A 17,500-nucleotide genomic window follows, 5' to 3' on the forward strand; every position below is an offset into this window, starting at 1 on the left:
GTGTGTGTGTGTGTGTGTGTGTGTGTGTGTGTGTGTGTGTGTGTGTGTGTGTGTGTGTGTGTGTGTGTGTGTGTGTGTTTTGTGTGTGTGTGTGTGTGTGTGTGTGTGTGTGGTTGTGTGTGTGTGTGTGTGTGTGTGTGTGTGTGTGTGTGTGTGTTTGTATGTGTGTATGTGTGTATGTGTGTGTGTATGTGGGTGTGTATGTGTGTGTGTGTGTGTGTGTGTGTGTGTGTGTGTGTGTGTGTGTGTGTGTGTGTGTGTGTGTGTGTGTGTGTGTGTGTGTGTGTGTGTGTGTATGTGTGTGTGTGTGTGTGTGTGTGTGTGTGTGTGTGTGTGTGTGTGTGTGTGTGTGTGTGTGTGTGTGTGTGTGTGTGTGTGTGTGTGTGTGTGTGTGTGTGTGTGTGTGTGTGTGTGTGTGTGTGTGTGTGTGTGTGTGTGTGTGTGTGTGTGTGTGTGTGTGTGTGTGTGTGCACAAAGGTTGCACATGCAGTGTATGTGTATATACAGTATGTATATAGTTGTACATTTATCTACATGTTGGCATTTATGTATGTAAATATATGTATGTATGTATATATATGTATGCATATATGTATGTATGTATATATATGTATGTATATATGTATTTATATATGTATGTGTATGTATGTATGTATGTATGTATGTATGTATGTATTATATTTATTATATGTATGTATATTATATATATATTATATATGTATATATTATATATATATATATGTATGTATGCATGTATCTATATATATATATATATATATATATATATATATATATATATTATATATGTATATATATATATATATATATATGTATGTATGTATATATGTATGTATGTATATATGTATGTATGTATATATATATATATATATATATATATATATATATATATATGTATATATGTATGTATGTATATATGTATATATGTATATATGTATATATGTATATATGTTTATATGTATATATGTATGTACATATGTATGTATGAACATACACATGGATGTACATCAGCATGTGTGTATACATTTGTTTGCACATCTATATACATTTTGCACATGTATATATGTATTACAATTTAACTAGATACCGCATACATCTCCCCTACCCCCTACCCCTCTCACCCATCCCAGAGAACACCGGTGAAGAAAAAGGAGGAAGGGATTAAATTTAGGGAAATTAAGAAAAAGAAAAGAAGAGAAGCAGAAGGCAGAAGAAGAAGAGGAAATAGAAGAAGAAGAAGGAAAAAGAATATGAAGATCAAGAAGAAGAAGAAGAAGAAGAAGAGGAAGAAGATGATGGAGAAGAAAAGAAGGAAGGAGAACAAGAACAGAAAGAAAAAAAGATAAAGCGGAAGGAAAAAAGATGATGATGAAGAGAGATGAAGAAAAAGAAGAAGAAAAAAAGAAAAGAGGAAGAAGAACAATACAACAAAAAGAAAAAAATAATAAAAAGAGAATATAAAAAGAGCAATGAAAAGAAAAGAGAGAAGAAGTAAGACAATGAAGAAGAAGAAGAAGAAGAAGAAGAAGAAGAAGAAGAAGATGATGAAGAAGAAAAAAGAAAAGAAGAAGAAGAAGAAGAAGAAGAAGAAGAAAAAAAAAAAAAAAGATAAGAGAAGAATATGGAAACAAAAAAAAAGAACACAGAAAAAAAATGGACACTAACCAGATCTGTAGTGACGCAACCCCCGTAGCTATGAGCCACGATTGCAATGTGCTTAGCCTTGGTATTGCGTACGTAGTGATTCCATACATAGGTGGCATGTGCTTCAGGTGACTCGCTACCCTGTCACGGAATGCATTTATATCATTATTAGAGAATTGTTAACAATGATTATTGATAATGATGTTGATGATAATAAAAATGATCAAAACAATAGAAACAAAAGTAATGTTAATCAACATAATACTGAATTAATAACTTGAAAATGTGATAACAATATGGTATACTAATAACAATCATTATATTATGGATTAGCAGGCAGCTATGGATAGTGGTATTGATATGATAGGCATGTCACTTTCGTTCTTGTTAATGAGCAGGAAAATCTAAAACCTTTTTTTAACTGCAAGAGATATGTAAGATCCATTATTATTTTTTTAATCATATTTCTTTCTTCATACATATGTCTGTTGACAAAGGTGTATAATTCAATTCTATTAAAACCCTTGGTGAATAGGTTCGGTTTCATATTAACCCATTAGCAGCGGATGGCATGATTTGGTGCAAAGGCAGAGTCAGTGATAGACGCGGATGGCACCATGCCAGACATGTAATTCAGCTATCCTACTGCACAGACCTTTTTTTAATACCGCTTTTTTTCTTTACTTTGTCTCATAGATCTAATTCTACCGAACTTAGGTTGGAGGGAAGACTATCTTGGTAGTAAGAGAAGACCCTACTGTATAGGAGGTTCAGCTACTACACACACCCAACTTACAAATTTATTATCTAAATTTGGATATTATCCTTATAATCATGCAAAAATGACTATTTTGCAGTTTCTTTATTCATGATTATTCTCTTTTACATAACATACTAGTATTATCTCCTGTGCAACTGTTGCAATATGAGAATTATTACAATTCCCAAACTCAAGCTTTAAAAGCCATGCACTGATCACTGCTGCATCTTCACGGTGCTAAAAGGTCCATCTTTTAGTTTAGTTTATAATTTCATGTAGGACCTAATGAAATTTTGGCTCTTACTTGTCACTAACTTCCTAAAATTTTGCCTCTTACTTGTCACTCACTTTCTAACATTACTTTCTCGTCCCAACAGAATATACAACTTATTCCTTTCTCAAGCATTTCCTGTAACCAGCTATCAAACAATCTCCCAGCCTTTTATACCTAGTATCTTACAACCTGTGCCTTTATGCCTCTGTGTATGTGTCTATGTCTCTGTATGATAAAAATTAAATAAAAAAGAAATAACAATAAATAAAGAAAATAAAGCAATGCCAACCAGAGTCCCTGAAATGGTAAGAAACCATCACATGTATTTTGAATTGACTATGGGAGTAATGCCTAACATGGTTTCTATGGAACAAGGACTATTTAATAATAATAATGATAACAAATTGTACAGAATTTTCATGCAGATTGTCCAGCTGCTAGAATGCATCCGAGCAACTGCAGTAAAAGCATATTACATCTAACAAAAGGCTGGCCACTCCCAGTATGCACAATAACAATGCACAAATGGGAATATGTTTTAGGTTAAAAGCAAATGAACTTTCCTGAAAAATATTGCTATATCATCAAGGGTCAGAATGGAAAACTTACTCTTATGCGCCTTTCCCCGTTTTTATAGGTCCGATAATTGTCATTCGTGTTCATGACCAGGACAGCATAACCCTCACTTAAGGACCTTTTGATGTACGGAATCTGTGTTCCTGACTCAAGGCAGTCATTGATGATCAACCTGAAATGGGAAAAAACAAAAAAAAACATTTCTATATAAAAATTAATTACCTTAAATAGATATTGACAAGAACAAAAAATGACTAAAGTGAAATGTAAAAATACACAAAGAATTTTTCAGTTTCACAGTAACTTTTGAGAAAGCTTTCTTGATAATCAAAACCCTCAAGTAGGGTTTGGGTGATTTTGTGCCATTATCATCGACTGACTTTTCTGTCTTAATACAAGTTATTAACCCTTTTGTGATGGGTCATATCTTAGAAAGTACAGCTTGGGATAGGCATTGTGAGATGTTCTGTATTTCCTATCATTTTTTAGCCTTATGGTATATATGAGTCTATATATGGTACTATAGCACTGTAATACAAATTAGCATTTGTTATGACTTTATGTATAAAGCTGAAGAAAAAATAGATTGTGATTTAAAATCGCTTGTGATTTAACCCATAAAACATGCCTTCTATGGAAGGGTTAACAACATTTCAGCTTGTAAAGAAAATTTAGTTACTAAAAATTTGCATAGGCTTTTAAATATTTTTTTTCTCATAAGCTTTACTTTATAGTATAACACTTAGTGACTTTGCAATCCCTCTCTAAAGATCACATGTACCACTCAGTAAGTCTGGTGTTATTAGCCAACAAGCACTTTTGACTTGCACCTTAAAATTGCTGTGAAGGCGTGGAATTTGTTGCCAACTCTAAATGTGTTTTACGCAAGAGACTAAATGGCATCTGTGACTGTAAATAACACACACACCCACCCACACACACACACACACACACACACACACACACACACACACACACACACACACACACACACACACACACACACACACACACACACACACACACACATACACATACACATACACACACACACACACACACACACACACACACACACACACACACACACACACACACACACACACACACACACATACACATACACATACACATACACACACAAACACAAACAAACACACACACACACGCAAAATAAAAAGTACAAAAAACAAAGAAAAGATTATAAAAGATTATAAAAGATGGACTGGTTTTGCCCATAACACAACTCTCTTTTCTATAAAGGGCTTATTGATATTTACTAGCTCTTCTAGGAAAGGCTACAGCATCAAAAGAGAATACCATCAGATAGACATGTATAAAATCACTCTGTCGGAGAACACTACGAGTGGAATTAACAGATTCCGTACTTTTACCAAAGAGGTGCACCCTGTCAGTCAAAGCTTCAGTGGAAAGATTGAAAGACATCCATGCATTTGCAAGTCTTGAAACTACTGGATCACAGGAATTATTCAGAAGACTTCCTGAAGAGGTAAGAAATCTGAGAAGGTGGACTGTGCATATAACCTCGAATACAGTAGTATTTATAATTACTTTCCTGTTCTCAATGACTGTTCATAATAATCAAGATATTTATATATTCATCAGTCCACAAGCTCAAAATAAACAAAGTGAAATAAAAAAAATAATAAAAAATTGTTTACCTAGCACATCAAAAATACAAAATATTTGCAATCAATTCAAATTGTTTAATGCTCAAAATGAAAACCTCAAAATTAGTTTCTAGAATAATAGTGAAAACAAAAACTAGAAACTTTCAGAAAATATCTCGCATATACATTTTGGTCAATATATCAGCCTTTTGCTGAGGGACTCAATTCTCGTATATACATAAAATCACCTGTTGTTGGAAAGCGAGATAGACTCAGTAAAACTCCTAAATGAAAAACATTACAAAACACCCTAATCCTTCCATTCAAACTCTCTAAAAAACAAAAAAATAAAAAAATAAAATAAAATAAATTAAAAAGCTCAGATCCAAGCCACTAAGTGCTATCCAAAACAAGAAATTCCATGAGTCTTGCTGAAGGAACAAAAGATCCCCTGTAACTAACCTGCGAGCCCACTGTCCAGCTCGCACAACCCCGCTGCCATGAATGAGTACCATAAGTTTGTCCTCGTTAGTCATCAAGTCCGCTGACTTAAATATAAAAGTCTCGGGTTCGTCCCCTTGCGAGTCGTCAGGAACAGGAGCTCTTTTCAGACCACATTTCTCTTCTATGAGGTTGTATACTTCCTCTGTGATTACCTGGAAGGAACGGTATTACATATATTCAAAATGTATTAATCATTCACAATTATAAACTTTTTACTAACATTTGAAGATATTCAATTGTTAACTTCTGATATACGAGAGACCAGAGGCTTAAATATGCTGCTATTGATGATGTTTATTTAGGCAAATTAAGTTACAAACAAGGTGTACATTTGGTATGAATATACAGTCACTGAGCCTCCTAAGATTTCAAGTTCTCCTGAGGAAGCACCTTGTAATAAAATGCACAACCTAACACTGAATCAATCAGAAATCCACCCATATGATTATGGTCCCCAGAGTGAGTGAGTGAGTGAGTGAATGAGTGAGTGAGTGAATGAGTGAGTGAATGGGTGAGTGAGAGAGCATGTAAATGAGCAAACAAGTGAATGATGTTTTGAATCATGTGCCTACTATTGTGAAGGTTAGTCAAATTTTAAACATGCTTTTATAAATAAGGGAGCAAATATATAGCTCAATCTGTGGCTGAAATTTCATGTGAGTGCCTGCATGTGAGTTTACATATGTACCTGCATGTGTCTGCATATATGCCTGCATGTGAGTGTACATGGTTGTGTACTTGCGCTGTGTGTTTGTACATGTATGTGAAAAAAAAAAATGAATTTGGAATGCATTAAAATTCCTATAAAATATCATTCCTGAAAATAAGCTATAGGATATGAGTACTGTAATACCAACTTCTTCAAAATAATTGATAAAAGAAACTAGTTTTCACACTCTATTAATTTTTCCTGGACAGCTACTGGAATTCAACCACTAGCCGTAGTGACCGGGATGTTGTGGAAATGATTAAAGACCGAAATCCGTCTAAGAAATTGAAATTGATGTGTTTTTCCATATGTATGACCGAGGATATTGTCAATACATGCAAGTAATACTATGTATCATTCATTTCATGTAAGTCTCTCCTGCATAATCTCATCAGGAGTATCTTTGTGAATTAATGTTAAGTATTACTTAGTTTAGATAGCCTTTTGTAAATTGTCCAAAGGTTAGGTAATAGTGAAGAATAAGAATTATTTGAAGAAAAACCATAGAATTGTAATCTACTGAGGTTACTCATTTCGGTATAATAGAAAACATGCTGTCATAGCATGTGAAAAATGAGTACCAGTAGTGGTATATTTGAAAGCTGATAGTTAACTAATGAAATGTGATATCACAAATTACCGGGTATTAGATAAGTTATTTTAGGGTAATGCTAATGCCACAAAAAATGAGAGAATAGAACCAACATTCTGTGTAAAAATGGTGAAGTGTCATGAATGACGTCACACAAAGGGACCCTTGTGGTCAAGTGAGAGGTAACCGCACAAAGACCTGGTCTTTATGCGAGGTGACATCAGGCGAGCCGAGGGGAACATGAGCAGTAGGTTCTAGCTATCCTACCTTTGAGGTGAGAGCAGTGCATTTCAACAGAGCTAATAATTCAATTAATAATAGAGAGAAATATCAATGATATTTGCCATAATGAACAAATCAAATGATAAATAGGCTTATACTTGTAAATTTTGCCTTAGATGTCACCTGTGTCGCTTCTTGTCTCAGGTGCCATTTACATCGCCATGAGGGTGACATCAACTCATGATATGTTTATCAAATTAAACCCGCTATAAATAAGTGCACTCATTTCTGTCATGCCATTAATGAGAAACCACAAATTATTATAATAAAATATTGTTCAGATATTACTTAAATTACGTATTATAATGTTGCTGGTAGTAATTATTAGTAACAGATGCATCGTAAAAGTTTTATATCAACAGTGAAACTTAGATTTAACTTGGTTTGTAAAACTTTTGTAATCTTATAAAGAGATAAATCATTATCAATTTTTGAACCTGTGACTATGGTAAATTTCACAAAAACTTTCAATGTTATGTCTCATAGATGTTAGTGAGATTGTTGATTAATCTCTGTTACACATTCCTAAAGTAAAGTTAATTCTCAGGAGCGGGTTCAAAGGCTGAGTTCAGAGGCTGAGTTTAACGCCGGAATTCCAGACTGGATGCTCAGGTCCAGATTGCTCAAGACTAACATGTCACAACAGACTCTTAACGAAGAAGAAAGAAGAATGAAGACAGAAATCTTCAGAGAGTGTCAGAGTGATTGTTATGAGAGATATGTATAAGAAGTTATTTTTGTAAGTGTTGAGTTATTATGTGATTTAATATACAGTATAAGGCATGATTAGCCTAGTTTCATTATAATTCCTCTTCACAATAAATAAAACTGCAGGTGTAAACGGATAACCTTAACACGTCACTTTACCAAGTTATTTTTATGATAAAAGAGGTTATCCTGATTTAAATTACCCATACTTTTAACCCTAGATATTTTGGGATATAAAAGAAAAATATCCCATAAAAACTTACCCAAATAAAACCACACTTTGGTTGGTTTTATATCTCTCTCTCTCTCTCTAATATTTTTAATACATAAAAGCAAATACCGCGCACTACATAGCCATCACTATCAGAACTCACCAAAACCCAGAGTCTATAAATGAACAAAAAAAAAAAAAAACACATTTCAAACCTTTTCTATCATCAAAACCTATTCTAAAAGGTCAGAACTTCTGTTACTTAGACTTTGCATTTATCAGAAATTTACATATGCAGGTACAGCATGGTCAGTCCACAAGGGCTTAAAGAAGCTCCAATTTCAATAGACCTATTAACCCGTTAACTACGGATGATGTGTTTTTTCGTCATACATGACGCAGGACCTCTTGCCTGACAATGGGCGTCATGGTATTCGGGGATTTTGGATCACTATGTTATTTTATTGTACTATAAGTAATGAGTGAGTGAAGTTGACAATTGCAGTCATAATTATTATAACTGCCGTAATACTAAGCAAAATGGTTTTCAACTCACTTACAAAACCTAGATGGCACCATTTTCTTTTAGCACCAGCAGGAGAGAGAGCCTTGAATGGCACCCATCGTTGTCCGTCTCTAGCAAGCACTAATTCTCCTATAGAGTGATGGCCACATAGCAAGTTCCCGACCTCTTGCTCTAAAGTACCGCAGATGAAGATGTGCAGGCAGAACGTGAGGAGGAGGGTGACTCACACAACCATGCCCAAATGCCTACAATGTCCACTGTGCAGTAGGGATGCCTTTTATGTGGCACTCACTGTCGAATAGCACCAAGTTTTCTTCCCTTCCACCTTCCCTACATCTTCTGTTGGATGTTATAAGTACGTGTTCGCTTCGTGCAGCACACAAATAACGAAAAAATAATGCGTTTTTTGTTCCTCCCTAAAACAGTAATACTTCTATCACATTGAGTATTAAGAAAAAAAAAAGGGTTGATATGGACCCTGAACTACAATTTTAGTCAACTGCAGAATTGATGGAACCTGTGATATGACAGATATAAATTTCTAAAAACATTAAAACAAACACAAAAAACAACAACACAAAGATGTCTCTAATTCTACAATGAGTGACGAAAAGGGAGTGGGAAAAATCAAATTATGTTGCAAGAGCTGCCTCGATCAGAAATAAAACTCATCCTGGAGTCTGTGTAAGCAAATCTATCCCCCATAGGCAACGGGTTAACTGTTACTTGTTACACTTTCCACTATCTTTGCACATCTTACCTCTCCAAGTGCTTCATAGTGTCTCTGGTTATATGCATGGTCCTTTTCACGAACCACAAATTCAAATGAATGTCCAGTCTTTATGTTCCTCAGCTTCCCATCTGTGGAGAGTAACCCAAAAAATTTGAGTTTTCATAGGAATGGTATAAGTGAATTAATAGGTATTAGGTTAGTAAGTGTGTTTGTTTTTACGGGGGTAGTCTATTTTGGTTTTGTGTGAGTTTGTGTTGTGTGTGTGTGTGTGTGTGTGTGTGTGAGTGTGAGTGTGTTAGTGTATTTTTCTTTGTGTGGTAGTTGGTTTGGTGTGGTGTGTGTGGTGAGTGTGGGTGTGTGTGGTGTGAGTGTGTGTGGATTTTGTGTTTAGGTGTGTTTTGAGTGTGTGTTATTTTATGTTTCTGTGTGGGTTGGGTTTGTGTGAGGAGTGTTTTGTTTTTGACTGTTTGGAGTGTGTGTTGGGTGGTGTGTGATGGTGTGTGTAGTTTGTGTGTTGTGTGGTGTGGGTGTGTGTGTGTGTGAGTGGGATGTGTTGGGGTCATTTACTCTATCTCAACAAATCAACTACTCTATTTTGAGTGGTATATGGGTTGTGAGGGGTGTGGGGTGAGTTTGTGTTGAGTGTGTTTTTTGTGGGGGTGTGGTGAGTGTGTGTTGTTGGTGTAAGTGGGTGTAGAGAGTGGTGGTGTGTGGGTGTGTGGTGTGTGTGTGAGTGTGTGTGGGTGATTGGTTTGGGTGTGTTTTGTGTTTGTGAGTGTGAGTGTGTGTGTGTTTTGTTGAGATGTGGAGTTGGGTGTGAGTGTGTGTGTTTGGGATTTGTGGGTGGTTGGGGGGGTGTTGGGTTGGTGGGTGGGTGTGTTGTGTGGTTGAGTGTGTGTGTGTGTGTGTTGTGTGTGCGAGATTTTGGGGTTTTTGTGTGAGGGGTGTGTGAGTGGAAGTGTGTGTGTTGTGTATGTAGTGGGGTGTGTGTTGTTTTACAACTAAATTTGGTTTTTGTGGTGTAATTGGCATTCACCTCACCATATTCACTTAAGGAGGTTTGGAGAGTTGATTGTGTGGGTGTGTTGTGGTTTGTTGTGTTTTTAGTGTTTATGTTGTGTGGTAGGTTTGAATTCCCGTTGTGTATGTATTTGATTATTTTGGGGTGTGTGTGGTTTTGGTGTTTTTTTAGTGAGTTTATTAGATAGATATAGATTATATTGAGATATAGTGTTGATTGTTTGTGTGTGATTGTCTCATTAATTAACTCCTCTAACTCAGATTCGGACGTCCAGGTGAGTACGATTCGCGATAGACGTTGAGTTTGAGTTTGTTGTGTGTGTCTTGTGAGTGTTAGTGAGTAGTGATTTAGAGAGAGAGAGAGAGATAGTTGATAGATGCATTAGAATGACAAGTTATAGATGAGGGAGTTGATTGTGAGTGTAGATATTATTGTTGTTAGATATATTGTGATTGTTTTATTTATTTATGGTAGTGGATGTATGGATTTAGAGATAGTCATAGTGACTTTAATTTATTTGTTTTTGGAGAGTGTTATAGTGTGATTGTGATAGAGACTTAGTTGTGAGATATATTTTGAGTAGTTTGTGTGATATTATATGTTATAGGAGATAGTAGATACCATACACACACCAAAACTCACAGTGTTGTATAGATTGTCTATATAGTGATAGAGTTTGTTATTGAGTGTTTGTTTGAGAGTATGTTTTTAGTGTGAGAGTTACTTTATAGCAGTAGATTTAGATAGATATATATATTACATTGTGATGTGAGTCATTGTTAATTATGTAGAAAAAGGTGGGGGGTGTTGAGTTGGTAGATTTGGTGTGAGATGATAGTTGTGAGAGAGTGTGAGTTTTATTGAAGTGTTAGATATGGAGTTAGAATAATGAGACATGAGATTAAGTTGAGATATAGTGTAGTGTGATACGAGTGTTAGTGTTTGATATATTATAGATAGATTTTGTTTGTAGACAGTGAGTTGGTGTATAGATTATGGGTTATATATATATATTTTGAGACTGTGTAGATTGTGTCTGTTTGTTAGATGGGTGTGTGGGTTATTTAAAGATTTAATTTATATTGTGTGTTTTGGTTTGTTATAGATGTGTGTGATTTGATAGAGAGTGTTGGTTTATGGGGAGTTATTTATTTTTTTGAGTTAGAGTGAGAGAGTGAGATAATTAGTTATAGTTAGTGAGATGTATTTATATTACATGTTGTGTGAAGAGTAGAGTTTTTGTGAGAGAGTTGTGTGTTAATTTGTGTTATATGTTTTAGGGATTTGTTTTTATAGATAGATGGGTTTATATACTCTAAACACAAATGTTTATATAGTATAGTTAGTTGTTAGATTATAGTGTTTGAGTGATTGTTATTTGTTTAGTTATAGATAATATTTTTTATAAATCATATATGTGGGTGGGTGTGTGTGGGTGTGTGGGTGTGTATGATTTAGTACTTATGTGTGTATTTATATAAATTAGTGTTTATTGAGATATATATATATATATATATATTTATATGTTTATATATATATGTATATATATGCATATAATCATATATGACATATTATACTTCCATATATATTTATATATATATATATATATTTATATATTATATATATATATATATTATATATTTTACATACATTTATATATATATAGATATTATTATTTAGTTATATTTTTATATAGTTTTATGTATAGTTATTCATATATATTTCTACTATTTAGATATGAAAATATTAAATTTATCTATATATATATATACTTGTATATATATATTATATAAAATCATTTATATATATATTATTATATATATATAGATAATATATTATATTCATACAGTCAATACATTTAAATATGAAATAAGTATATACAATATTTATATATATATATATATATTATATATATATATATATATTTTTATATATTAAAGATTTATACACATATATATATATATATAAGTATATATATATATATATATATATATATATTATATATAAAAATATATATACAGCATTATATATATATAAATTATATATATATATATATTTATGATATATATATATAAATGTATATTCATTTATATATTCTGTTATATAATGGTCATACTTTATAAAGACAGATATATTTATTATATATATAGATATATATATAATATATATATATATATATATATTATATATATATATGTCTTTTTGCAATAATAAAGAAGATTTAATTATATTTATATATTTATATATATATAATATATATTATATATATATATATATATTCAAATTTATATGTATTGATGTATATATATGTATGTATTATATATATATATAATATATATATACATATTTATATACATATAAATTTATATATATATATATATATATATATATATATATATATATATCTAAAACATTACAGAGAAAAAAAATATATATATAATGTATACAAATTTATACTTATATGTATAAATATATTTACTTATATATATATTTTTATATACATATATAATATATATATATATATATTTATATATATATAATATTATATATATATATATATATATAGATAGTAAGACAGTTTGAGTTTGAGAGATAAATTGATAGATAGATAAATATAGATAGGTATATATATATATATATATATATATTAGATATATATATATATATATTATATATATATATCTATTGTATATATACATATGTACATATACATATACATACTTACACATATACATATATATTCATTAATATATTTATATTTAGATTATTTATATTATAGATATATTTATATATTATATATTTATATATATTTATAGATAATATTTGTAGAGATATATATACATATTTTTTCATATTTAATATTTTTTTTATATATATATATATTTATGTTATAGATATCTTATATATATACATTTATAGATGAATTATTATTAAATATATAAATACAAATTAATTATATATATATAAAAATTATATATACAATATATATATACTATATATACTTTTTATATATATATATTATATATATATATATATATTATAGTATATATATTGTTATTTATATATATATATATCTATATTATATATATTATATTATATATATGTAGATATGTAGATGTATATAATAAATATATATATATATATATATCTATATATATTTATATATATCTATTATAAATAGATTACATTTATACTAAATACAAATTTTTATTTTTTTTTTTACATAATTTAACATTGTATATATATATATGGTTTATATATTTTATATATATATATAATAGTTTTTATATATATATATATATATTAAATATATATATTTTTATTATAGATATATTTATATTTACTTATTTATATATTTACATATATTTATATTATATATATACATATATATATATAGATATATTATTTGTCTGATATAAATATATATACATATATAAAATTTTCATATTTATATTTATTGAATTAAATTTTTTATATTATTTTATATTATTTTTATTAATATAAAATTTTTTAATTAAAAAATATATAAAATATAAATTTATATATATTAATTAAATAAAAAATATTAAAATTTATTTTATATATTTTTTTATAAAAATTTATCTATAAAAATAATGATATTTTTTTTTATAAAATATATATTTATAATTTATTATATTATATATAAATTTATTAAATTATATATAGTATTATTATAAAAAGTATTTATATTTAAAAAAAAAAATTTTTTTAAATTTTTTCTTTGGGGGGTTGTATTAATTTCCTTTTTATAACAAGAAAGATTTTTTTGTTATATTCTTTTTTTTTATATTTTTTAAAAATTAAATTTTAAAAATTTTATTTTTAATATTAAATTTTACATTTTTTAATTTTTATAAATTTTTTCTATATAAAATTTTCTTTTTTCCCCCTCCTTTTTCTTTTAATTTGTTTTTGATTTTTTCTATTGGGTTTTTTTTAAATTTTTATAATAGTTAAAAAATATAATTTTTTTATGTATAATTTAATTTTTTTAAAAAATAATTTTTTTATAAAATTTTTTTATGTTTTTTATTTTTTAATTTATATTAAAGTTATATTTTTTATTTAAAATTTATATTTTATATATATATTTTTTAGAATTTTTATTTTATTTTATTTATTAAAATTTTTTATTATTAATATAGTTTTTATATATTTTTATATTTTTTTTAAGTTTTGTTTATTTTTTTTTTTGTGGGTTTAAAAATATAAATTTTTATTTATATATTTAAAAAACATTTTTTTTTTTTAAAATTTTAAAAAATATATAAAATATAAAATTTTTCCTTATAATATTTTTAATTTTTTATGTTTATTAGTTTATATATATAAAAATATTAATTTTATCTTTTTTAGATTAAAAATTATTTTAAAATTTTTAAAATTTTTATTTATAAAACATAAAATTTTAATTAATAAAATTTAAATTTAATTTATAAAATATTATTTTTTATTATATTTATATATATATATATATGTGTGTGTGTGTGTGTGTGTGTGTGTGTGTGTGTGTGTGTGTGTGTGTGTGTGTGTGTGTGTGTGTGTGGGTGTGTGTGTGGGTGTTTATGTGTGTGTGTGTGGGGGGGGGTAGGTGTGTGTGTAGGAATGTGTGTAGGTATGTGTAGTATGTGTGTTGTGTGTTGTGTTGTGTGCATGTGCGTAGGTGTATGCCCCCCTTCCCCCCCCTCCCCCCCCCCCCCCCCCTCCCCCCCCCCCCCCCCCCCCCCCCCCCCCCCCCCCCTCCCCCCCCCCCATTTATGTGTGTGTAGGTCCTAATGTGTGTGAATATGAGTGCAAGTAAGTGAATATGAGTATGAATGTGAATTTGATATAATGATTGAATAATATACCTAAAACTCGACTCTGAGCTTAAGACACTTTAGGCTCGGTATTCAACATTAGTGGTTATAAATATGAGTGTTAGTAGTGTTATAGATATTTATATAGTTCTATATATATATAGATTGTGAGAGATAGACACCAACACATTGGTTGTGTATATTATATATTGTTATTATATATACTATAGATAGATAGATAGATTATTTAGTGATTTGAGAGTTGATATTTGATTATGTACATAGATTTTTAATATACATATGATTTAGATGTTAGATATTATTATATAGATATTATATATAATTAAAGTATATTTCATGATTAATCTATCTTGCTATCTATCTATGATATATTTATATTTTATATTGATATGATATATTTATAGATATATATTATATGGATTTATTTATATGATTATTTAGGTATATATATATACATATTTATTTAAATAATATATATTAATTCTATATATATATATTTTTAGATATTTTTATATATATATATATATGTATGTTTAAATTATACATATATTTATAGAGGTTCCATATATGTATATACAGATAGATTACTTTATATATGTGGAGTATAAAAACGGTCATTTATTAAATGTTATATATACATATACAGATTATATATAGATCATATATTTATATATTATATATATCTATATATATATTATATAAGATATATATAATATAGATATTATATATATATATATATATATATATAGAAAGATAGATAGATAGATAGATATATAGGTATATACAAGTGTGTGTATATATATATATATATCTATTTATATATATATATTATATATATATATATATTATATTATATTTCTATACATTATCTCTATATATATATATATTATATATATATATTATATATTTATCTACTATTATATATATATATATTTGCATTTATGATATATGTATATAATCTATATATTATATTTAATATATACATATATACAGATATATACATATAATATTTATCTCTTTATCTATCTATCTATCTATCTTAATCTAGCTATATATCTATGTGTGTGTATGTGTATGTGTGTGGTGTGTGTGCGTTGTGGTGTGTGGGTGGGTGTGTTTGCTGTGTGTGTGTGTGTGTGTGTGTGGTGTGTGTGTGTGTGTGTGTGTGTGTGTGTGTGTGTGTTGTGTGTGTATAAAAACATTAAACAAAATATATAGCATATAATATATAATATATATACACATATGTTTATGTGAAGATTATAGATATATATATATATATATATAGATATATAGGATATATATATTCATTATATTTATATTATATTTTAAATATATATTATATAATTTTTTGGGTTTTTACAATATGATATATAAATAATATATCTCTTATATATATTATAGATATATATATTACGATATGTATATTTAACATATATTATAAATTATATATTTTTATACATTATTTATACATATACATTTATTTTCATATATATATAAGATATATATATCTATACATATATATACATACATACATCGTAGTGACATATATATTACTAGATATATATTTAGATATATATATTAATATATATATTATATATATATATATAGAGATATATATATATATACATATATATAAACTTTCATTTATATATATTTTATATAGGATAGATATATATATTTTCTTATATATATTTATAGATATATATATATATATATATATATATTTATATATTACATACATTCAATACATATAAATATGAATAAGGTATAAACATTATATAAATAAATATATATATATATAATAAATATATATTATATAACATTTATATATTTATATATATATAATATTATTTTAATTATATAGATATATATATATATAAATGTATATACATTTATTATATTTTATATATTATGCTAATACTTTATAAAGTTATAAAATTTTATATATATATATATATATTTATGTATTTTAAAAGATAATTTTATATATATGATATATATATGATATATATATATATATAATAATTATATATATAGTATATTATTTAGCTTATATATATACATAATATATATATATATATATATATATATATATATGTATAAATAATTAATATATTTATATATAGTTAATTATGTATATAATATTTATATATTATATATGAGTATAAAATTATTTATAAAAGTATATATACATTATACATATATATATATATATATATATATATTATAATATATATATATTTATATTTATATTATATATTAGAACATATATATATTATTATATATATATATATAATATTCTATTATATATATATAGAAAATAGATAATAGATAGATAGTATTGTTAATACAGTTATTATATTTTATTAATATTATATATTTATATATATATATTATATATATATATATATATTATATTATATATAAATATATATATTATATATAATATATATATATATATATATAT

General features: G+C 27.5%; 1 protein-coding gene across 1 annotated transcript in view; it reads right to left on the reverse strand.

Annotated features, from left to right (window-relative positions):
- The window catches only part of LOC122261662 (cotranscriptional regulator ARB2A), a 66,093-nt gene that overhangs the window by 33,505 nt on the left and 15,088 nt on the right, over positions 1-17,500 (reverse strand). Inside the window, exons 3-6 of the mRNA XM_086533039.1 lie at positions 9,196-9,296; positions 5,366-5,559; positions 3,306-3,444; positions 1,684-1,803 (exon numbers count right to left, since the gene is read on the reverse strand). Of these exons, the coding sequence (XP_086389165.1) occupies positions 1,684-1,803; positions 3,306-3,444; positions 5,366-5,559; positions 9,196-9,296 (554 nt within the window). The remainder of the gene's footprint in view (positions 1-1,683; positions 1,804-3,305; positions 3,445-5,365; positions 5,560-9,195; positions 9,297-17,500) is intronic.

Source organism: Penaeus japonicus, unplaced genomic scaffold (genome assembly GCF_977035675.1).
Source record: "Penaeus japonicus unplaced genomic scaffold, GWHDUDI00000001_assembly GWHDUDI00000038, whole genome shotgun sequence".
Lineage (NCBI taxonomy): Eukaryota > Metazoa > Arthropoda > Malacostraca > Decapoda > Penaeidae > Penaeus > Penaeus japonicus.